Below are 24212 nucleotides of genomic sequence, written 5' to 3'. Positions count from 1 at the left end.
ACGTAACTCCACGGGAACACCCGAGTGAAAGCCCGTGTGTGCACCTGGGATCTGCTTCGAGCAGATCGCCTGGGTGTATTACTTGCCTAGGGCTGTCATAACAAAACACCCCAGGCTGGGCAACTCACACAACAGAAACTTATTCTGTCATGTTTCCCAAGGCTGAAGTCCAAGGTTAAGGTGCTGGCAGAGCTGGTTTCCGGTCGGGCCTCTCTCAGCTTGTGGATGGCCACTGAGTCCTTCCTGCTGTGTCCTCATGCGGCCTTTTCTCCGTGTGTGTGGTCTCCTGTGTCCCTTCCTCTTCTCATACGGACACCAGTCCCATGGGGTCAGTGCCTCACCCTTATGACCTCACTTTCCCTTAATTACCTCATTTTAAGTTCTAATCTCCAAATATCCAGACACCGGGGTTAGGGCTTCAGCATGTGAGTTTGGGGTGGGGAAGGAGCAGAACTCAGTCCATGACAGGGGGTGAGGGTGCCGAGGGGTTTGACCAGGAGAGTGTTCCTTGGCTCTGTGACCTTGAGCTGGTTGTTCAACCTCCCCCAGCTCCAGGGTGGGAACGATAACAGTAGTAACTCACAGGGCTCGGGCTGGATTGAACAGAGGGACCCTGGTAAAGCCCCAGGAAATCAATGAGCGCCGACAATTACTACCCTTCCCATGGTGCCCCTCCATTTTCAAGCAGCAGGCTGCTGTTTCTGGGCTGCCGAGGCACGGGCAGGGTTAATCGGCACCAGGACGCTGGGAGTGGTCTGCAGCCCATGTGCCTTGTAGCTTAGGAACGTCCCCGCTCCAAGTGACAGCAGGTTTCCAGCTGACGTTTGCAGATAGCGAGCAGCAAGCCTAGGCTGGGCTCTGCCTGCCAAGTGCAGATGGTTTGAAAAATGCCACCCGAACTGGCCCAGGGTTAATCAGAAGATTACAAACAGAAAATTGGGGTGGGCTAACTCAAGCCTCTCAGATTCCCATCTTCCTCCCTGACTCCTTCCCAGCTCTAGTGAGAAGTGAAAATCAGCCAGACTGGAATTACCGCGGGAACGCTTGCGGGGTGAGGTTTCCTGTCTTCATTCCTTGCAGTGTTGGCTGTGGGGCCAGTTCTCCCATGTGATGTGACTGGTGAGGGTGACTTGCGGGTGATGGTTGGGGGTGTAGACTGGGGGGCTCAGGTCTCAGGGAAATTCTCTCGAATTGCATGCTTCAGCCAGCACAGAGGCCTTGGAACCTTGATTTCTGAAATTAGCGTGTCGTCTCTTCGCCAAACTGGGAAGGAATCAGTTTTGTCTTCACTGCTTGCTATCCTGGATCTGAGTGTCAGAAAGGGAGCGGGTGTAATGTGGAGGGGAAAGCTGGCACCTGGGGACTGACAGCCCAGCTTCCAGTTCTGGTTCTGCCCCGGGCTGGCGGTGTGGCTCGGAGCCAGGCCCTTCCCTTCTGAAGCTCAGGCCTCCCAGGGCCCTTGTGCCCGTTAAGTAAATGGCACTTGCAGAATGCTTGGAGCAGTGAGCAGGTGCCACAGGTAGTGTCACCATTATTGTCACCGAGACGTGTAACTGCAAAGCTGAAAGGGACTTTGCAATCAGCAACTCCCTCATTTCAGAGATGAAGAAATTGATAGAGGAAATCTATGTGTGCAGTGAGCAAGGGTGAGGATCTGGATTCGAACCCAGGCCCAGTTCCAAAGCTGCTGCTTTTGTAGCTCGAAGAACATGGAATGGAATTATAATGGCTTCGACAGGGAGGACCAGGGCTGGCTTTGTGCTCATGGCCCTTCCACCTGCCCCAGTGGAAAGGAAGCTTTCTTCTGCCTCCAGACTGGGGCCTTGTGAGGAGTGGAGGGTGGGCACAGCCGTGGTGGACACCTCCCCTTGCGTCTTTTCCAGGAGTCCTGGCTCCCCTTTCTGACCCAGGAAGCCCATGGGATCTCCCCTTCTCGGCTTCCTCTGCACTAAACACCCTCTCCGCATCTCTCTGCCCCTCTGGGGGCCCTCAGAGCCTGGGTCCTCTCTCCTGCCCTTCTGGTTGGGGTACAGATGTACACTGGCCAGCTGCAGGGGACGGGCCAGCTGCTGAGGGGACAAGCTGACAGAGCACGTGAGAACTGGAGGGGAAGGGGGACCAGGGCCTTGGTCTTGCTTGCACTGACCTTCCTATCTCAGCAAGGTCATTCTGGCTGGTCGCTTCTGTCAAATTCCAGTGCAGAAATTCAGGCCAGGGAAATGGGGAGTGGGAGCCTCCGAACTAGCCTGGCAGAGAGCAGGCCTCACAGAGGGACTCCAGGCACACGGCCGGAGTCGCTGAGCAGGGAAAGCTTCCGTCATCATTTATTCAACCTCCCTCGGGTGCGGGAGGCTCCAAAACCAGCCCCTCACCACGCACGCTTATGCAGAGCTCATGTGCCTGTGGGGTTGGGGGATGGCCGGTAAATCGTGAACCCTAAATAAAAAGGGTAATTTCAGCTGCTGGCAAGGCTAGATTTCAGAACTTGTCATTGAGAGTGACTGAGGGTAGGGGCGGGGGGCAACTTTGGAGAAACAGAAGGGCTGGGAGAAGACTCGACCCAGAGCCCATTTCTCTCTCAGCTATGCCTCCTTCCTCCTGGCGACGGGTCCAAGTTTAACTGTATGAGAAGGCGAGAAGGGCGGGAACTTGATTTTTACGGGGCAGCTGTTACATGCTGGGAACTACAAGTGTCATGGGCACTGTCTCAGTCTCCTGGTGGCCCCGTGGGGTGGGGGTGACGGGCCCAATTTCCACGAGAGGACAGGGACAGGTGGGAAGTGGCTTGTCCAAGGCCATCCTGTCAGCATGTGGCAGGCCTGGACCGAGGGCTGTCTGGCTGCAGAGCTGTGCTTTCTGTCCCCGCATCATGCTGCCTTCCACGGCCGCCTGACTCGACCACATCCGGCTCCCAGGCACGTGGGGCCTGGTGAGACAGGTGACCCAGGGAAGGTTCTGTGGCCTGCAAGATCCTGTTACCCTAGGAGTTCTGAGGGTCACATGGGCATGGCCAGGGACCTCCGGGCCTCTGAAGGCTGATCAAAACCTGACTTGACCCATGCCACCCTGTGCCTGGTATGGCAGCCCACGGTGTCCTCCTGCCCGCCCGAGGGGCCCACTGCCAGCTCCTTTTAATTGGGAACAACTAGCTGCTCCCTCGCAGCCCTGAAGTTAATAGGACATCTGTGCAGCACTGCGAGGGTGAGCAGCCCCGAATCAGTTATTCCTGCCTGGTGCGGGGCTACCTGGAAGACAGGCCTGGTGGCCCCAGAGAGGACAGCCTGGCAGGTGGGGCGAGGCCTCACCTTCCTCTCTCCCCTCTGCCATGGGACTGTGGGGACCCTAGAGAGCAGCCAGCCAATGAAATGGATAAGGGATTGGAGGGCCTGCTACCGAGGGGCAAGGGTGAGAGACCCAGGATCTGGAGTCAGGGCTACCTGGTGCCGGGCGAGCCAAGGCAAGCACACGCCCCACCCTGGTGGCTCCGGCTTAGAACAGAGAGGCAGGCAGGGGCCAGGCCCTCATCGATGGAAGCTTCTGCCTGTAACAAGGCGGGAGCACACAAAGGTTCCTGGACGCAGCAAGGTGGTGCGGGAGTCCTAAGACAACCCCAGTGCTCACCTGTGCTGCCAGGATGGTGAGCGGGTTGGGACCTGGGGTGATGCAGACTCTCCCTTCCTGCTGCAAAGGGAAGTGCACACTTCTCGAAGGACAGGTGGCTTCCTCCCTTAGCAGGGGGCACTGTCACATCTCACAGGTCCCATGGGCCCCAGTGTCAAGGCCATTGCTCTCCCAAAGAATTCTAGTAAGCAGTCAGTATTATAATTCTAGACTTCCTAGCACCCAACCCTGTGTCTTTTCCCACTGACAGAACCATGTCTCACACATGTCCCATAAGAAGGGAGAGGGCAGCGGGAGAGGGTCCCTCATGGGTACAGAAGGCACGCAGCATCCAGCAGGTGCCCTGGCCCCAGTGTGCCTCAGTGAAAGGCACGCATATGACTGTCTTGCTGACTGTGGCCTGTGGCATGACCCCTTCCCCATAAAGCTTTTTTTTAAAACCCAGGCCACGCCACATTATGGAATTTGTCCCAGCCCCTTGCAAGACAGGTGTCTGCTCTGAAGTGACTTGGCTGACGCAATAGCTCTTGACGAACTTGCCCATAAGGTTAGTGGGAAGCAGGCACAGTCTCTGCTGGTGCCAAGGTGACGGGCATGCCTGCAGGGCCCTCTTCTCCAGCCCCGTGGAGGTGAGAGGCACGCGCCTGGTCTCGGCCACAGCAGGGCCTTGGTTCTAATTCCAGCTCTGCCAGCGGGGCCACCTGGCTTAACTACAGTTCAGTCTCCTTATCTGTGAACACGGTGATAACGGTCCCTGCTGCCGGGGTCAGAATGGGGGTGAGAGGAGAGAGGTGCCCTGGGCACAATGTTTAAGGAGGGCCTCGACCCCGTAACTTGCAGGTGCAAGGTCACCCTGATAGCCGCCAGCCTGTTACTGGCATTATCCTCACTGAATTAAAAACAACCTCGCGCAGTTGATAATATTATCGTCTCCAATTAAAAGTGAGGGACCTCGGCTTGGGGAGGGTGCATGGCTCCCCCAAGCTCCCACAGCCAGTAGACGACGGACAGAGCTGGGACTCCAGCCCAGCCTGCCTTAAGGAAGAGTCCATCTCCAAGTTCAAAGGCAGTTTCTTGAGGATCCTGAAGGGCAGTTGGGGAGGAGGCAAGAGGAACGGCCTGTCTCTGATGGCCCGAAGCTGAGGTCCTGCCTCACACAGAGAGAAACAGCCTGGGCCTGGGTGGGTGGGGGGTGTCAGGGCTTCGGGACCTTGTCCTGACATAAATCTCATGTGGTCAACCCCCACACTGCCTGCCCACACTGCAGCCACGTGGGTGGCCGGGACAATGCTACAAGCTCTCCTGGATTGGATTCCATTCTTCTGCTTGCTCTAGATTCACCATCTCAGCCTGGGGTGACGGACGGAGGGGTTCCCAAAGTGCGGAAGGAAATGGGCTAAAACCTCCCCTGCTGGAAGGAGGCCTCGCACCGGCAGCCCTGGGGGCTCCGAGAGGTGTGGGGCAACTAGGCGCACAGGAAGAGGCGGGTCCCCCAGACCCCCAGTTTAACTGGGCCTCTAAGTCAGGAGCTGGGCTTTTGCTGAGTTAAAGAGCTGGAAGGGCCCATCTCAGGGAGCAATGCTCCTAACTCTGAATAAGGAATCAGGTGTGGGAAATGGGTCCAAGCCATCTCAGCATGGGGAGGGGCCTTAGGAAAGCAAGTGCAGGAGAGAGGAAGCAGAGAATGTTCTAGAAACTAGACACCTTCCTGAATCTGTGCCCAGTGCTGAAGAAACCAGCAGTGAGTGAGGAGTCTGGGCCGGAGGCGCTCACAGCCCTGAAAGGACCAGCTACGGCAGCTCCAAAGAACATCTCCCGAGCAGGAGTTACGCACGGAGCTGAATGCACACACTAGTGTTAGTGCTACTAGGCGGGCGTGAGGGTTCCGCCTGACGGTTTAGGAAACCAAGGCCAGGGAAGTGGGGGCCAGCATGAGGCATGTGTGCCGAGGACCTGGGGTGTCCCAGTCTGGCACCGATTGCCTTTCCCCCTGCCTTACAGGTTTGCGGATTTTTTTTTTTTAAGCAAGAGAGGCTCTCTCTTTCAATTTAGAGAAATCTGGTATGTAAAGCAAATCAAAGTGGAGCTGAAGGGGCTAGAGTGGGGGTGCCAGAGCTTCACCCACAAGTCGGGACAATTTAAGTGCCTTCCTGAGGCAGGAGGAAAGCTCAGGCACAGCTCTGCATGAACCACCCGTGTGGAGGCTCACGCTCCGGCTGCGCGTGGACAGACTTCGGAGCATGTCTGCTGCACAGCCGGGACAGGGGCCAGTGCAGTGCACCCCGCAAAGCTCCGACTTCAACCCCATCGCAGGCCCCGGTGGGTGTCTGTGCCGCGCGGTGTTGCCCCGCTCACTTAACGACAGCGAAGTGCCCGCTCCAGGCTGGGCACTGGGCGAGGAGCTCAGGCGACAGTGGTGTGTAACGCATGTGGTCCTCACTGACACAGAGCCCAAGTCCACAGCTGTTAGCAAACGTGTTCCTAGAGGAATGTAGATCCTGTGCAGTAACCAGGGCTATGAAGGAAAAGCTCAATCAAGGTCAAGGGGACGTATGAGAAGAAGAACCTGATCAGTTCACCTCTGAAAAGGGCACTGATGAGAATTCTAGGCGACAGAGCAGCTTCGACCAACAGGGAAGGGGATAGCTGGCTTCAAGGGGGACAGCCAAGGTCCAGGGACAGGCAGGGCAGGGAGGGGCGGTACTGGGCTCTCCCTGCTCCCCAGGGGTTCCCTAGGCAGGTAAGAAACAGTACCTTGTCCCCAGGGCCAGTAGGAGGTACCTGGTCCTATAGAAACTTTACATTACTCAATCCCAAAAGGGACAAAGAAAATCTTTCTAAGGGTTGGATTACTGCAAAGTAGGGCTTGGAGCAATGAATAAGTGAAAACAATTAAAGCCAGATGCCATTAAGCAAATGTAATATGTCCACAAAGAGCCTAATCTAAACCCACCTAGCGCTGGTCTATACATTAGAAAGATCTTTTCCGTTCCCTGCTCCAGGCCTGGCCCGGCTCCCACAGTCATTTATTTAGCAAATATTGAGCAAACACCTGGGTTGGGCAGAACACCAGCTTCCAGGCATGCCTGGCACAGAGCCGGGCCGTGTAAACACTTGGTGCCCTCAGTGGGACGGAGGGACAGGATCCTGTCCTGCCGTCTGCTGTGGCCACCTCCCCGAGCCTCTACTACAGACAACTCAGGCCTGCAGCCATCAGAGAAACGCCAGGTCCCCAGTGTGGGTTCCTGTAAAGCACTGTCCGAGGCACGTGGCCCTTAGCATCTGGGGTTATTCGAGGAGAGAGGGGAATATCCGGCCCACCGACTGGTTTCTCTGCAGAGGCCGGCACTCCTTCCACCTGCCTTCCTGCTCACTCAGCTTAGATGCCACCTTTCTAGCAGCCATGCGTGGGCCCCCGGCTTCTCCTCCCTGGGCCCCCTGACCCCCACACCTCCCTGCAGTGTGGTGTCCAGGAGGTAACTGTGTCCTCCGTCTGTGCCCCCACCCAAATGCATGTGTCTTGATGGAGGTGTCTTATTCGCCCATGTGTCCAGTGAGGAGTGTGCAACAGAGTAGGTAATGAACAAACACAGAGCCAGTGATCGTAGGCAAATACGCAGAAGACACCGTCTTCATGCCCGTGAATTCAGGTAGCCGTCCATCCCCTCTCTCAATCTCTCCTCCTCCCTTTCTCACACACACACCCACCCACACGCACGCCTTTGCACACGCTCTCTCTGACTCACTCTCTCACACTCACCCTTCCTGCAGCATCTCATCTTCCTGTGCCGTCTCCCCGCTCTGGCACTGCCAGGGTGCACAGACCCGCCTGCACTCAGCTAAATCCAGGGGCTCAGCTAAATCCTGGCCCTGCAGTGGGCGGCCTAGGCACCCTCTTTAGACCCAGGCCCGTCTCAGTCCCTGACCACTCCCTCACATCTGGTCACTGCTCACACTCCATAAAAGGGCTCCAGTCTCAGCTGCCTGGACCCTTGCGACAGTACTGGGGGGTGGATGGGCAGAAGGTATGGACACATTTTACACACGAGGAAACTCAGGCACAGAGAGGCAGTGGCTTGCCCAGGGAGCGAGACCAGAGCTGAGACCCAGGGTTCCTAACTCTGACCCCAGCTCTTCCTGTTGCACTTCCCGGAAGCAGAGACTGGCATAGGATGCTGCGTGTCACCCCTCACCCTGGAGATCCTGAGGTCGTGGTACCAGAGATGCGGGGCGGAGACCCTCAATTTGTCTTGGAGGACTGAATGGCGGGAGTTTGTGTGGTCTCCTAAGCCCTCTGCACTCTCCTTCCCCACTCAGTCCATCACGCTCGGGGCCTCGGATAATTCTGCCTGGCAGCTGACCCTCAGCCTTGGGCATTCAGTCCACCTGGGCTTCCTGGAGGAGGAGTGCCCTATTTTAGAAGTGCATTGGGACAGGACAGGAGTGACAAAAGGATATAAGCAAAATCTCACCATCACCACCACCCACATCTGCCTTTCCATTCGCTGCAGGCCAGACCCATGGGGCAGCCGGGGACCTGGGCCACGTCATTAGAGCTGGCCACACACAACCAGTCTGCTTCGCTCACCTTTATGTCTTAAAGTCCTGCCCAAGCGCTGCGGGCCTCCCTCCTTCCCTGATCCCCTGCCTGCTGCTTCCAGTGCCTCTCCCCCCAGCCGCGCCTCCTGAACCAGGGCGTGAACATTTAAAGACATTTTTCAGCCAGTGAAGCTACATTGTGCTGCTGCTGCCCCCTTTAAACATGATCTCCAGAAAGTTTGCCAGAGTGTCTCTGAGAGCCTTGCCCTCCCGGGTCAGAGGGGAAGATGGGGCTGCAGAGGCAGCGACAGCCCCTGAGGGGCAGCCTCCCCTCTGCCCTGGGGCCGAGTAGCAGGCATGCAGTCCCAGCTTTAGTCCACAGCCACCCCTTCTGGGCTGCCGGTCAGTTAGCCCTGCAAACTGCTTGCCACCCCAGTTCTTAGAGAAGTGGGGGAGACAGACACCTGCACAGGCATGAGATGCGGAGGGACAGGGATCCACAAAGGCAGAAGCTTGACCACAGCCCCAGAAACGCAGCACCCTGGAACCGGAGAGAGAGAGATCCTGGTACGTCAGTCCTGGAGCCCACGGAGCCAGAGTCCCCCAGTGCACGGAGGAGGACCAGGGCCCCTTGCCGCCTCCTGCTGGCCCCTCGAGCATCTCGAGCATTCCTCAGAGTTACTCACAGCCCACCGCACCAAATCCCTTTTATCAACAACACACAACACTCCGTGGATAACTTCTTGAAACTCTACTCACGGCTCAGCAGCTTGCAGCGATCTGGGAAGGGTTCTCTTCCCTGCCTGCCTGTAACCAATCAGCCACACGCCACCAAATCCATTTCCGAAGTTCCAGGCAATTAGAGCCAGCTGAGCTCCCTGGCCTGGTGCCTGCCTGCTCCGAGCCAGGACCCAGGTTGTCAGCAACCCCAAATCCCAGCCACTGATTTCGCCCAGCCTCCTCTGACACCCGAGCACACCGAAACGGCCACGCTTGCCACACCGAGGCTCCCTGAGCAGCCAGATCAAATCGAGACAGAAAATGAGGGTCAAGGCCAGGCTTCCTACCTTTGCTGAGGGTCCCGGTGATGAGCTTGAAGATGGTCTGGGCAAATTTCACGAACCCGAGCTTGCATCTTTTGGAGCAGCCGCTCATGGTGGCAGAGGGAAGGCGGGCTCTGCTGTCAGTGCCCAGAAGGGAAGGCTTCCACGTTGCGTGTCCCCCGAGCCTGGAGCCTGCCTGGGCGAACCCTGAGAGAGGGACGCACCCCAGAAGCTCCTGGAACAGCACAGCTGCCTCTGCAGTGAGTCCGGCTTCTGCATCCAGAGAGCCTGCTGGGCACGATATCGGCTCCCTTCCTCTGTCCTTTCCTCCACTCAAGTCCGACCCACAGGAGGACCTCGGGATACCAGGGTTCAGACAGCGCTGCCCAGCGTGGGGCGCGCCGAGGGCACCAAGGAGGAGAATGAAGCGGAGCAGAGCGGGGAGGGAGGAGCTGGCGCCCTCCCAGGATTTGCTGACTGTCTTTCTTACGTGGCAGTGGTAATGTAGCAATTAATACTCCGGTCAGAAAGGAGGGGACTGCTACGCAAAACACTCGGCTCCGCAGCTTCCCCACGTGGTTCTGCTGCTCTTTCCTCACCGGTTAATCTGACAGATCAATTTTCCGTGCCTCCATCGGGACCTGGGGGAACTCCCCGCAGAGCAGGAAGCTGCTGCTGGGCACTCAGTGGAAAGTTTGCGGGCAGCCTCCGAGGGGCCCGGTTCGCGTCACGGGGAAGTCGGACTGAGGGGGCAGTGCCCGCAGCGGGGGGCTCTCTCCCACCTCTGACTGCCTCCCGCTCCAGCGCCAGGTGCTCCCACTTAGAGTCAGCTGCTCCACCTCAGCTGCCCTCCCTGCAGAGCAGGCAGGAGTCTGTGCGCTCTCCTCAGGATAGGAGAGGAGTGTGATTTGGGCGTTTCTTGATGAAGTAGTCCTCAGAAATGCAAAAACGGAACGCCTAGCATTCACACGATTTGACTACAGAACAATCCTCCTAGAAGAAAAAGTGCCAGGCAGTATGTGAATGCAAAGCCCAGCTATGGCTTCGCAAAAAGTCCGGCTGCCCTGCAGCACCACAGACTGTGAGGGTTGCCGGGGACCCCTGGGACATCTCATCCCTCTCTCACACAGGGCTTTACTGTCCTTGGGGCTTCAAATGGTCCTCCTGGGCCCTCACCCGAGCGCCGTGGGCCCATGCACAGTGGTGGCTACACAGGGACAGCAGCTAGGAAACACATCCCTGGGAGGGTCTTTCTCTTCCTCCCCATCAGCTTGTCTCCCTGTTATCCACTTCTCTGGGTTATCTGAGAGGGATGGGTTGCTTAAGAGTCAGAGAATGGGGGCTGCCCATCGATAAAACACCAGGGGAGCTGGAATTCGTGTTCCATGTCTGGTTTCTTCTCCAGCTTCCATGAGCATCTTGAAATAAACCTCCCCTTTAGGGTGGTCACCATCAAATTTCTGCTTCGAGAACAGAGCCCTTCTCCTGGCCGCACTGTGGCTGGGGCTCCCTGACGTGCCAGCACAGGACGAATCACAGCGTACACAATGGGAAGGAATCTGGGCAGAAAATACCCATCGTGCTCGATGTCTCAGGTGTGGAAATTGCCACGTGATTCGCTCATTGTCTTAAAGCACCGGAGGCCCCAGTTAAGACACACACGGTATCTGGGGCTGCATATGGCACCTGGTCTGTCACCCGGCGGGGGCTGGCATCAGTCCAATGCTAACAGGAGCCCCCCGTTCACCACCAGGAGCCCTTCTTGGTGGGTGTTTTCTTCCTCGGGGTCGACAGTCTTTTGTTCCTTTCCTCACACATCCGGTATTTACCAAGCCCCCAGTCCACAGAAAGGAGCGAGCAGCCAGGGTGTGGGAAGCACTGGGCACCAGGATGCAGGAAACGCCATGTCCAGCCAACCAGACAGAAGTGGTCAAGGCCCTCCTGGACCGCAGAGTGGAGTGGGTTTATCACCCCACACTAAGCCCTGGTGGCTGATCCATTTATCCAATGACCTCTGTTCCCTTTGCAGCATCTCAGTGGGCAGGCGGGTGTTCCGAAGCAGAAGGAAAGAACTAGGTCACAGAACACTACTTGGCAGGCAAGGACCAGGCAAAGGGCAGCACCGCCCCGACACTGAGGATGAAGAGAAAGATGAGGGAGAGGAGGTTTGGAAAAGGCGGAGGAGGTCGTCTCACCTGACCGTTTCACCAGAGAGAGGCTGCCCTCTGAACGAGAGAATCCACTTGGCAGGACCTGGACATCTCGGCGAGGCTCAGCCGCGTCTCTCTCCCATCTCACGTGAGAAAGAGAGACACTGAGAATCGACAAGCCCAGAGAGACGATGGCTGTGACTTTAGTGGTGTTAGCTGACCCCGAACCGGGTCTTCTGCCTGGAAACCTGGCCAGGAGTCCTGCTGGAGGAGTGAGCCCCAGAAGGCAGCCAGCAGCACCTATGTGGGGAAGACAGGAGACGTCTGGGGGGATCTGCATTGGGCCCCCGGCTCAGGAATCCAGAATCCCAACAGCTGAGCTGCTCGGGGGGGAAAGGAATGGTAGCACCTGTTGCTTGAAGGGTCCCTTTACACCAAGTGTCGAATCACTCGCTTGTTCAGCCTACACCTGTGTGAAACACGCCTGTAAACACACTGTCGCCGTGGCCTCCGCCCCAGGCGCTGAGCACATGGTGGCGGACACAGCAACGTCCCTGGGCTCGCGGCGCTCACTTCAGCGGGGGCCCGGTTATGCTGACGACTGTGTCCATGGACAGGATGCGCTTTGCAGGAAAAGCAAGCCAAGTGCTGGAGAGTGCCAGGGGCTCCTACTTCACAGGGCCATCGGGGCAGGCTTCTCTCTCTAAAAATGACATTTCAGCGGAGACCCCGAACCAGCCCTCCAGCTCTCGGGGGCGGTAACTGTTAGGGCGGAGGGAACAGCAAGGGCCAAGGCCAAAGGCAGACCTGGGATCGATTCCAAGGCCTGCAGTTAGCAGCTGTTGAGTGATCAAGGGAGCCTTTCAGCATTTTTTCTTCTGAAAAATGGGGGTAATAATCTTACCTCACAGGATTTGGGGAGGTTTAAATGAATCACTGGGTTTAGCATCACTGGCAAAGGTCATGACCACTGCTCCTCCTGCAGCCACTGTTGGTGGTGCTGCCACCCCTGCCTCTGTCCCCTACAACTGCACAAGCAAACAGAGGCCGTGTACGTAGAGCTTCGGCATCACTGGAAATCACTGTGCCCGGCTCCAGTTTTAATCTCCCTTAGTAGTAACTCAGACATTCAGCACTTCACATTCCCCTCTGATCTCAGCAAGGCACCAAGTGTTTGAACTCGGTCTTAGATAAACAACTCAGTCCCAGAGAACGTCAGCAGCATCCAAAACGTCACAGAGTAAGATCCCCAGAAATGTGGGCAAGGTGCTCAGTGTGCCAAGGACATTCTCGGCAAAGGAAAGCAGGTGGTGCCAGTGTCAGATTCGTACTAGGAGAACGCAAGGGAGAACTGTGCCCTGCGCAAGGAGCAGGTGACTGCAAATGAAGAATGAGAGGCCACGTGCTCACGGAGTGTTCAGGTGGCACCCGGGAGATCAGACCGTTAGCAGTTTGTAATTAGCCTCCCTGTCACAGATGTGCAGCAGCCAAAGGGGCCTGGGAAGGCAGTCTCTCCCCACCCGGAACCATCTATAGGAATCTTCAGCTGCCAGATCCAGGGGAAGGAGAGGCAGGTGGGGGCTCCAGATGGCCTCTGGGCCCAGGAGGGTGCAGCGGCCTCTCTGGGTACAAGGCTAGGAGAGGACAAGCATGCTGTCCTCTGGAAGGTTGAGAGGCTGCCCTTGAAGTGATAGCAGCAGAACCCACTGGGTGCCTTCGATGGGCAGGTCTAAGTACAATATCTACTTCCCATGTATCTAATCCTTATTTTAACCCTAAAGAGGGTGGTACTGTTACGTTACCCTTCTACAGAGCAGGTAACAGGCCCAGAGAGGTAAAGTGACTTGTAGATGGCCACACAGCTGAGGCTGAATTTGAATCCACGACCATTTGACATTTCACTTTAAAATCATGGGAACTTAGTTCGTATTTCACAGGGTTCAAAATTCAAGCAGCTCACAGCATGAGGGAGAAATAGTTTGCCTTGGAAGTGCAAGGAACAGGCAGATTCCTGTTACGGTCGTAACCTCCCTGTCCCTGTCCCTGGAAACATTGTGGAGAGAGCACGGAGACATTCGTCCTGGCAGGAACTGTCCCCTGGCCATGGGGCGGGTGGGGTGCAGTGGGAGGGGAGGTGGAGAGGGGCATGGCACAGATTCGGTCACCGCAGCCAGGAGATTCAAGCCTGCTGGCCACTGAACAGAGAATCACGTGTAAAGACTTGTCCAGCAGGTACTGGAAGATGACAAAGGCTAAAAGGGGCACTGAGGACACAGAGGTGGTGACCACAGGTGCAGCTCTGCACTTGGGTGTGGGAGCGGGGACGAGACAAAGGAAAGAACTGGGATCCTCAGAACTGTCAATTCTGCAGGGGGGGAGGTAGGGGGATGGCGAGAGGCTAAGACCCAGGCTCTGAGGAGGAGGTGCTGGCTGGCTTGTGCTGGTCTCTGTTCTCTGTGAGTCAGAGCCACGATGCTGATTCTGGGAGTTTAAAAATTTATAGCAGAAACTGGAACCAATTGCCTAGGCAGGCACCTCCTGCCAGCAACAGGGTAGAGAGTGTGGGGGTCCAGCAGGAGCAGGAAGCTGCCTGGAACGACGCCCGCTCCCCCGTGCCCCCCACTGCCCACGTGCCTGCAACCCCCCTCTCTCTCCCCCCAGCAGGGCCTGTCTGAGGGCAGCTGGCAAGGCAGAAATGCGGCTCACAGGGTCCTGGCCCAGCGTCTCCGAGCAGGGCGCAGAAGGGCACCTTCGAAGCAGGGGGCCAGCAGCCTACCAACCAGCCCAGTCTAGGTGCCTCCCCTTCTGAAATGACAGAATCCCACTATGTGCCAGGCACTGGGGACAGGCCAGTAAACGAGACAAAACCCCTTTCTTGTGGAAACTGCAATTCAGAGGTAGAGTCGGTGAGGGGTGCTCGGGCCAAACAAGCAAACAGCTTCACGAGGGAGGGGATTTCAGAGCATGAAGCTACTCTGAAGCAAACGGTGATCAGTGGGTGTTTCTAATCAGCAGGATACGCCCCTGAGAGCTCACTGAACAGCTCCCATCAGTAAGAGGAAAAGGGCAGATTCCATGACGGGGTGGGGGTGGGTCACAGTCACTATAAAAATAATGACTGTGACTTGTTAAATACCATTACCAGGCGCTGTGCTGGGTGCTGTGTGTGTGGATTAACCCACTCTTACAACAAACTCATGGGGTTGGTATGACGGTTTATTATACCCATTTTACAGATGAGGAAGTGGAGGCTCAGTCAGATTTGGTGACTCGCCTCAGGGGAGGAGGTCGGATCAAAGGGCCAGGTGGCTGGTTTGAGGAAAGTCTAGGGGACAGAAGGGACTCAAAAGCCACCAGCAGCTCTAGAAGCAGCATAGGAAAGGGATACAGAGAGTCAAGTCTGGGGACAGAGACGGGTACAGATTTCCTCTGTCCTGGGGAGAGAAACATCCAGCTGGTACATGGAGATGAAAGTGAGGAAGTCAGGAGAGAGGGCAGGAGCCAGAATTCTCATAAATAAATGATTTTTGTAGCTGCTCAGGAAGAAAATAAAACGTGGCGTCCCAGGAGGCCAAAAATATTAGCATTTAAATACATGCTTACACAGGTGGGTAAAAAGGCAATTTCCTAGGAATTAAATCAGATTTTATCTTCCCTCAGAATCTTAGAAAAAATCATCCTGCTCCAGTGTGGTCTTCAGAGGCTTCGCCTTGCTCTGGCGGCTCGCCAGTTCCCAAGTTCTTTCGTAGCAGGGCACCCTGTCTTCTCCCCACTGTAATCACGAGAAAACGATGCTTAAGATCCAGGGAAATGCATCGGCACTGTTGGCTGCGGGGGCTCAGGCCCACCTGTGTCGAGGGCCAGCCACCTGATGTTGGGGTCTCGGTGCCCCCGCACCCAACCACGTCAGCAGGTCTGCGGTCTCAGCTGGGGCCGGACGATCAGTTCCGTTTTGCGACAGGACTGGCCAGTGGCTGGAGGAATGCAGCTGCAGGTGCTTCCGGGGGAAAAATGGCAAAAGACCAAGTCGGTCCTTGAAGCCACCCCTTCTCTGTCTGGTCCCCCCCCCACTACCCGCGGACATGTCCTGCCCCACCTCATCCTGTGCTCAGAACCGGGCCTAGTCCTGGAGCACCACGGGGTCCCCTTAACGGTGTCATCATGGAACAAGAACCAGTTTAAACAGGACACCAGAGACCACAGGTAGGACGCTGGCTGACCCCCTGAAAGCCCTGTAAGATGGACTAATTTATGTCTCGCGGCTGCTTCTCTTCCTCCCAGAGTCACTGCAAGTAGGACACAGCCCCACAAAGGGCCGCGGTGAGGGCCGCCGCTCCAGTTCTTAGGTTCCAGTGACTCTGGGTGCCTGTTTTCTTCCCACTTTGCCATCGCAACATAGCTGTCCTGTGTCCCAGGTCCTCGCAAATGGCCCGGCCGGCGTCTCCCATGCTCCCTAGCTCAACAAACCACATCCTCAGCCTCCTGGGACACTCCGGTCACAACACTGGGAGTGGTCCTTGACTCCTGCCTCATCCTCGTCCCCTCTGTTCCATATTAGTTTCCTGTGGCAGCTGTAACAAATTACTGCAAACTAGGTGGCTTAAAGGAACCAAAGTTCAGTGTCCCACAGTTCTGGAGGCAGCAGTCTGAGCTCACGGTGGTGACAGGGTTCTCCTGGAGGCTCTGGGAAGAATCCGGCCCATGCTTGTCCCCTAGCCACCAGCAGCTGCCTGCGTTCCTTGGCTTGTAGATGCAGCATCCCAACCTCAGCCCCGGTCCTCACGGGGTCTTCTTCCTGAGTCCGTGTCTCCCTTTGCTCTTCTTAAAAGGCAACAGTCACTGGAATAGGGCCCGCTCTACTCCAGCTCCACCTCAGCTCAATATTATCTAATTATGTCTGCAAAGATCCTATTTCCAAATAAGGTCACATTCTGTATTCGTCCAAGACTCCCCTCTATCCAAGTGATCACCAGCTCCGGTCACATCTGCTTCCTTCATATCTCTCAGATCGACCCATTTCTCAGAGTAAATCTGTCTCATCACACCCTCATTCCCAGTCCACCAAGGACTTCCCACCACCCTCCCAGTAATGCTCAGGCTGCTTGGCAGCGCTTTGGAGGCCCTTCGAGATGCCCCCGCGGTCTACACCTCCTGGCTCCTCTCACACAGGACACACCGCTCTGCTGATCCACATGCAAGTGGGGGCCCTATTGTGTGTCTGTCTGTTTAACCGTGGCTTCTCTCACTGGATACAAGGTACCCAAGAGAACAGCACTGGAAAGGTTTCTCTTTGGTCCACTCTTCTGTCCCCAGGCCTGGAGCACATGGAACAGCATATGAACTCCACTCTCCCTCAGGTCCTGGCACAGTACCAGCATGTGGGCTTGTTGGGGATGTGGATGATGGGATGAGAGGCCCCTGACCCTGGGGTGATGCTGAGACACAGAGGAAGGGAGACCGAGGTTTTGGAGCCCACAGACTTGCGCCGCTCATTAGGGGTGTGCACATAAAGCAGTTATTTTAACTCCCTGAGCCTCTCTTCCCTCATCTTTAAAACGAGAATAAGCCCACCTAATTATCACAATCGATGCTGGCAGTAAGTGGGCAGGTGACTGACTGACTGTCCTGGCTTCCCCGGACAGAGGGGACTCCAGGAACACTTTCGGTGCTAACCTCAGGGCAATGCGGGGTCCCTCCATGGGGACCACACAGAAAGAGCCCCTGCCCAGAGCACTGCCTCTCCCACAACAATGGAAATGAGAGTGGAAAGCCTGCATTTCTAACCTACATTCTATACTGCCTTCAGATTTTGGGTCACTTGCATTTTATATTTTACTACCGATACTTTTACAAATGACCCCAAATCCTTTGTGGCATCAGGAGGGTTTCAGAAATAGTAAAGGAGTAATTAGTCACGGGTGCCCAGCCCTTCTGCTTCTGTGGTTCCTTCTCCCTCACCCACATTCAGGGTTCTGTCCCCAAACATCTGGTGACAGGGGTGCTGATCCTGATGTTCACAGCCAGGACAGACTGACCCATGCCCTTTACCTTTAAGGCCACCCACCAGCAAGGGGCGGGGAGAGAATGGTCACAAGACCAAGGCCAAACCACAGGCAGCTCTGGGTCTAAGTCAGAACAATCGTTCTAGAAATCCATCCAGAGACAGTGGTGGAGGGAACTCGGAGAGGAAGCATTTACTGGTTAAATAAGAGTCCCTTTAAATATTTATCCTCAAACTGGTAATTACGTCAGTGCCGGGAGGGGCCGGCGCAGGCCAGGGCGACGGACAGGCAGGCGGAAGACACTGGGGTGTCTGCACTGAGCCCACAGAGGGTGCCGAATGGGGGCTGTTTCCCATGCTCTGGTGTAATGCTCACTGCAGATCCGAGAACACTGCCCCTGTCACTGTGCCCAGTGCCTCAGATGGCGAAACCAGCCCAACTCTTAGAGGAAAGGCAAGCCCAGTGCCAAGCTGGCTTGTGCCAGGAAGAGCGAGAGGCAACAGGCATGCCAGAGGGGACCCTGTGGCTTTTTGGGTAGGTTGTGCCATTTTTCTCCATCTAGCCTGGAAGGTTGCCGACGACAAGAAAGGCACGGGACCCCCTGCCCACGTCCCCTCCCCAGGTTCTCTCTCTCTGCTGCAGGATGGCAGTTCCTCTTACTTCGGCATCGCCCTTACATTCCTGTGGGCAAAGCAGTGGTGAGCACACCCATCCCCTGTCTGTGCCTCGGTTTCCTCGTCTGGCTTCAAGGTATTGGAAGGAGCCTAAGGACGTAGGAAGACGCAGGACTAATATCACTTCGGTTGTCTGTGTGGCTCTGGAGTCAAATCCTGTCCCCTCTAACCTCCCGTGAAGTTGGCTACACACAAGAAGATTTTTAAAATAATGAAAATTAAAAGAAGGAATTAGAATACAAATTCAAATGGATTTGATGAGAATAGGACCGAGGCACGTAAGAAATCAAGCAGGTCCCTAAAAAGGCCTAATCTAGTGCAAGCAGGTGCTCAGAGGACCAGGTGACTGGGTAAAGCCCTACCCTGCTGGTACCCCTCCCCCACAACATTTACATAACAGCAGAAGACGAGAGAGGAAGGGGCCCCTACATGGTGAGGGGACATTCTGGCAAATGTCTTCAGTGTCATAAAGGGTAAGGCACCTCAGCTCCCTCTGGGTTTCAAACAGTAAAAATACTGTGCCATACCAGCACGTGCACTATACTTCCCAAAGCGCTTTCCCATCTTTTGTCGCTTTTATCCTCAGCATTTTGTTTCAATCTGCAGACCAGGAGACTGCAGCTCTGCGTCACTCCACTTACTCAAAGGGCCACCGGCCAGGGTCTGCTCTGCACTGCCGTTGGGGCCTCTGCTGACTCAGCAGAGCCCAGGCATCTCCCGGCAATAGTTTGCTAGCGTAAGACTGTGAAGTGGCTGAAAAATTACTAAGGGGCGGCTCCCAGGAGGCGAAGCTGAGCCTGGAAATGGGGCTCAGGACCTATCTCTGCCATGTACCCTGGGAACCCCAGCTAGGCAGGGCTGAGGGGCAAGCCCAACCCAACAGGCCCCGCAAGAGAAAGAGTGTCTGCTTGGTGTGGCAAAGAAAGGATGGCGAAGAGGCTGAGGGGGCTGCATGGGGCCAGACTGCATGGATCTGCACCTGCACAGCTGGGGGAAGGTCAGGTTCAGTGGCAAGGACCTTGGAAGAGGGAGCTAGGTGCCATTTTTGACCAGGACTCACTCCACCCCATTACCTCCTTCTTGATGGGGAGGAAGTCCTGCAGAGGCTGCTCTGTGCCTAGGATGTTCTCTGCACCGCTTCCCGCCACCTCCCCTCCCCCCCACCTCACTGGAGGGAGCCCAAGTTCCCACTCCCTACCTGCCTCGCACCTGGGCAGGTGGAGCCTCCCTTCTGCTCCAGACAGGATGTGGGTCAGGAGGCCTGGGAGTGGCAGTCCTCCCCACCAGCGATGGGGATGGTTCAACAGACTTTGGAAAATGTTTTGAGGAATCAGAGGCAGCAAAGTCTAGACACGACTGTAAAATCAGTGCTGTTTTTACTTATAGTTTGGGAGACCCTGCGACCCCCACCCTCGACCTGCTCCCCCATCAGAGCTCTTCTCAGCCAGTCTCACCAAGCACAGAATCCCAGACAGAGGGGCAGGAGCTGGGAGAGGCCCGGCTGCGTCCTTGACAGCGATGATAAGACTCATTACCGATCGAGGAGGCAGTACCAGTGGCGGTCAGACCTGTGGGCTCCGGAGGCAGGCAATCTTGTTTCCACATCTCCCCCAGCGAGGCGCGTCTGCCAGGAGACCAGGAGCCTTGTCTGTGTCATGCACCGCAAAGTCCCCAGTGCCTAGAATAGAGCCTGGCCCACAGACAGCGGTCGATATTTTATGAATAAACCAGTGGCTCCAACCTTCTGCTTCTGTAACCTTGCCCCAGGTACTTCATCCCTGAGTCTCGGTTCCCTCCTCCGCAAAACGGGACAAAAGCGTACTTACCACACAAGGTGCTGGTGAGGCTTAAATGGGAACCCAGCTATGGCTCTCGGCACTGCGCTTAGTAGATAGCAAGCTTTCAACAACGCAAGCTAATTAGCAGGCTTACGTGCCCGGCACTCGGCGGCGTACTCCGCATGCGCACATGCACAAGCGCAAGCGTGCGTGCTCGCACAGGAGTACGTTGGCGTGTGTGTACGTGCGAGGTGTGCACCCGCTCACCGGCTCGCACATGCGCACATGCTTCCACGTACTCTCAGGTTATCCTCCCAGGACAGCTCCATTATTACCTTGTTTTTACCGTTGAGGACCGACCCTGAGGCACAGAGAGGAGCTGCCCGCCTCCAAAGTTGTTTTGCTGGATAGCGGCAGTAGGTACCAGATTTTTAAGCCCACCCTGATTCTCCAACTTTGCTCTTAAAGCTCAGAAATTGCTTGCTCAGAGGCCCTCTGCAAACAACAGTACTGTCTTGGGTCGTTTAATGTAGAGGACAAGGCAAGTCTCCAGGAATCCTTTTTCTTTTCTTTTTTTTTTTTTTGCATTTGACACTCACTTCTAAAGCCTATGCCCAATGGCACTGGCTTGGTGACAACTGAGTTGCCCAAGGATGCAATGATCAATCCCCCAGTGTGGGGCCTGCCTTGCTGTCTTGCAGTCCTGAGGAAACAGGATGGGCTGGAGGAGTTCACAGCCGCCCCCCCCCCGCCCCCCCCCGCCAGGGCCTCTGAGCCTTCTGCCCCTCCCCAACCCCAATTTTCCAGGCAGCTAGCCCCACCCCCAGCAGCAGATGCTGATTCTGTAGGTCTGTGGGCAGGTGTGGGACCTGAACCTTTGACAAGCACCCAGGGGAATTCTGTGCAAGTGTTCTTTCTACTTCTGGAAATTTGTGGAAACAAATAAAAAAGATCTTCCAAATCGTTATGTTCCCTAGGGTTATCTGTTAACGGGGAGGGAAGGGGAGAGCAGGCTGATCTGGCTTTTCAAGAAAGAGGGAAGTACCAAAGAGTCCTCCGTCTTTGGGTGCGTCCCCCACCCCTACAGCCCCTCTAGTGCCATCCTGTGGCATACCCTCCTAGGGACATGCTGAGTTGCCCCTGAGGCAGCCACCCAACACTTCAGGGCAGGGAACATTAAGCCCAGTAAAGGGAAGGAGTAGGGAATCTGAGCTCCTTCCTGTGTCCAGCTCCTCCTTCCTCCCCCCTTTGCTTCCATTGGAAAAAAGAAAATTGCCAACTAATTGCTCCTTGACAACCCCTGCTGCTCCTCAGTCATTTCTTTCTTGCTGAGATTGTAATTAGGGAATCAGTGCATTTAAATAGAAAATCCAGGAGCCACACAGCCCTCGTATTTCAAACACTGTTTCTTGCACCCTGCCCGTGCTCTCACTTGGGTTGTGAGCAGAGGTGGCAGGTGAGGATCCCCCCCTCTCAGGTGCGGCCCCTGGGCTCTCCAGCAAAAGTGCCGAAGCAGGAGCCCTGTGCAGGGATAAACTGTTTGCTGTGCCCTGCAGGCTGGGCCAGAGGCTTTCTGAGTCTTATCTTACTACCTCCGCCCTGGTTTGATTCCAGTGTTACAGATGAGGAAACTGACTCTCAGAGAGGAGTTGGCTGGCCCAAGGTCACACCGTAAATGAGGGAAAAGGCACTTACCCCCCACGTGTCTGAGCCTTCAGCCTATGCATTTTATCCTGAAATGCGACTGCTTTCCAGTGGAGTGGGGGGCCTATGCCCCTGACCTGAGAAAATTTCCAGTGGTGTGGCCCCTATTCTTCCCCCACCAAAGTCTGGAGGCACCCACAGCCTGGCCTGGGCCTGCCTTCCCTCCACAGGCTAAGGTGAGGCTGCTGGTGGGGCAGAGAGACAGGAGCAAAATTCTGCTCGTCCTGTGAGCTGTGGCATCTCTCTGGATGGCGAATTAGACTGCCTTTCCCCCCTGGGTCCTCGCAGAAGCCATTCTGTGCAGGAGGGCCTATAGGGCCAGCTCCGTGGTGTCCATGTTAGAGACAATGAATCAATCAGAAGCCTCAGAGAGATAAAATGACTTTGCCCGAGATGCTTCAGCCAGCTCTTGGCAAGTGGAGCTGGATTCAGGGGCCTCCCCGCTCCCAACCAGCACCGAGCTGCTTCTTGGGGTCACAGGGCTGGTTTCCACCTGTGGGAATGGGGGTCCAAACAGAAGACCAACACATGCGCAGGCGGGGGAGGAAGGGATGTTCGCGTTTCTTGGTCACCTATGACACAGTGGCTGCTAATGGGAGGGCTTGGGGGCCTCTCTCAGCAGTGACTTTCAGCTTTGCTTTTCTAAGTGTCCTCTTTAAAAAAAAAAAGTGTGGGTGTGTGTGGCCCTCACCTGGCGGAGGTGATGTGAGGACCAGCTGGGATCATGAATGTCAAACACGGGCCAGGGCCGTGCTCCATACATGTCAGTTCTGGGCAGAAACTGTGATGTGTTTCCCCGTTTAATAAGACACTAACAGCATGAACAATTCTTATGACAACCTTGTGGGACTTAATATTTCCAGATGGGAAAACTGAGGCTCTGAGAGGTTAGGAAACTCACTTCAGCTAAACATCTCATAAGAAGGATTCCAACTCGGGGCTATATGATCCTGGGCCCTCGCTTCCCACCTCCCCCCTCCCCCCAACATGCCATCTCTAGCTTGGGGACAGCAGTAGGGCAGAGTTATCCAGGGGACAGGGGAACACAAGGCACCCCAGACAGGTCACTCCATGCCCTGGGGCTCTAGGACAAGATGCAGTGTTTGGGCTACTGTAGTTTTCAATGGCCCGGCGCTGCGGGAAAAATGCAGAAGGTACTAAATGTCCCACAGGTCCAGAGTAAAGGCCAGGACCTGCTGTTTAGCGGGGCCCGGTTCTTATGGAACCTCCCCTGGTTGCCAGTCCCCTGCTGCGGGGGCTCTTCTATTTAGTAGTAAATAAGGAAAAATTCCTCAAAAATTATAATGTGCAATGAAGAAATTGTAAGCCCTCTTCCCTCCCTTCACATCTTACTTGTGATTTTGCAAAATATTTAAGAACTGTCCCACTTCTTCCTTGCCCTTTACCATTAAGATTTGGGGTCTCTCTCCAGTCTCTATCTCTCTGTCTCTCTCTGTGTCTTCTTCTGCCTCCCTGTTTCCCTGTGTGCTTCTGGCTCTCTTTCTTGGCTTGGGCACATCTGAGTAGGTTAATCTCAAAAGTCAGGAGGAACCTTAGACCCTCTCCTTTCCCACCCTCCCCTCCAGAGCCCCTTCATTTGGTGCCGCACACAGCCTGAGCCCCGCACTGGCTCCACACCCCGGGGAGGGTGGCCCCCGCATGTACTGCTGTAATTTCCCCGGGCTCAGAGATGCACAGCTAAGCCTCTCTCCTCCTGTTCCTAAGTGTAAATAAACATCGTCCCCAGCGGGGAAGGGCAGGATCATTAATTGGCTGTGTTTACGCAAAGCAATACTTTTTAACCAGAAAGAGGTGCACTCCTCATCTTCCCACCTGGAGTGAGGAGAGAGCTGAAAGGGGTCAGAGGACAGTGAGAGAGGGAGGAAAAAAGAAAGAACAAGCGGAAGGCAGAGGGGAGAGAAAGAAGGCGGTGGGCAGGGAGGAGAGGCTGCAGAAAGGCCCATGAGAGGCACATACCTCTCTCTTACTGTAGGTAACGAGTTTAAAATAAGGTTTTCCATTGTACTGACAGATAAACTGAGGCCCCAGGAATCTCAGTAACAACACTAGGAAAGAGCAGTTTCCCCACAGTTAACAACAGGGCAGCAAGGTCAGGGAGAGAGGTTTTGGAGCTCCCTGAGCCCCGGGAGCTGGAAAACCACATCCCGCATCGCCTTCCTTCCTGCAGACGGAACTGACCTGGCCTTCGAGTGCCAACCTTCCGTCTGCTGATTTGGCTTTGTGCGGCAAGTGCACTGGGGCTTCCGCAGAGTTCCAGAGAGACAGCACCTCTCCTAGAGCGTCCACACCATCCCTTGGTCCTTGTTCTTTTCCATTTGGGGGTCCACCCCCCGGCACAACACCTGGACCCCGCTCTGCTAAAAGAGGGAAGCTTGTACCATGTTGCAGTGATCTCAGCAGGAAACTGTGGTGTCACTTACGGGTGTAGGAGAACCTTGGACCCTTTCTCCAGCCTCACTGTGTAAGGGACAAGGGACCCTGGGTGAAGGGGGCCCCAGCCCTGAGCACATTGCCTGCATCTCCTGGAACAGCCCACAGCTCTGGTGCTCGACACAGTGACACCAGGATCTTCAAAACACCTGGGCCACCGAGGGCGCAGAAGCTAATCAGGCTTTGAGCTTTGCCTCCCCCAGAGAAAAGCCACATTCTCGCTAAGGAGCATTTTCGCTAGCTGTGGCCC

The 24212-nt window shown here is 55.7% G+C and overlaps 1 protein-coding gene across 1 annotated transcript in view; it reads right to left on the bottom strand.

Annotated features, from left to right (window-relative positions):
• The window catches only part of KCNIP1 (potassium voltage-gated channel interacting protein 1), a 241380-nt gene extending 231799 nt beyond the window's left edge, over positions 1-9581 (bottom strand). Inside the window, exon 1 of the mRNA XM_053926972.2 lies at positions 9228-9581. Coding sequence (XP_053782947.1) covers positions 9228-9315 — 88 coding nt within the window. The 5' untranslated portion in view covers positions 9316-9581. The remainder of the gene's footprint in view (positions 1-9227) is intronic.
• Between the last annotated feature and the right edge of the window lie 14631 nt (positions 9582-24212).

Source organism: Desmodus rotundus, chromosome 6 (genome assembly GCF_022682495.2).
Source record: "Desmodus rotundus isolate HL8 chromosome 6, HLdesRot8A.1, whole genome shotgun sequence".
In the NCBI taxonomy this organism is placed as follows: Eukaryota; Metazoa; Chordata; class Mammalia; order Chiroptera; family Phyllostomidae; genus Desmodus; species Desmodus rotundus.
This window is presented reverse-complemented; position numbering and strand designations above follow the sequence as displayed.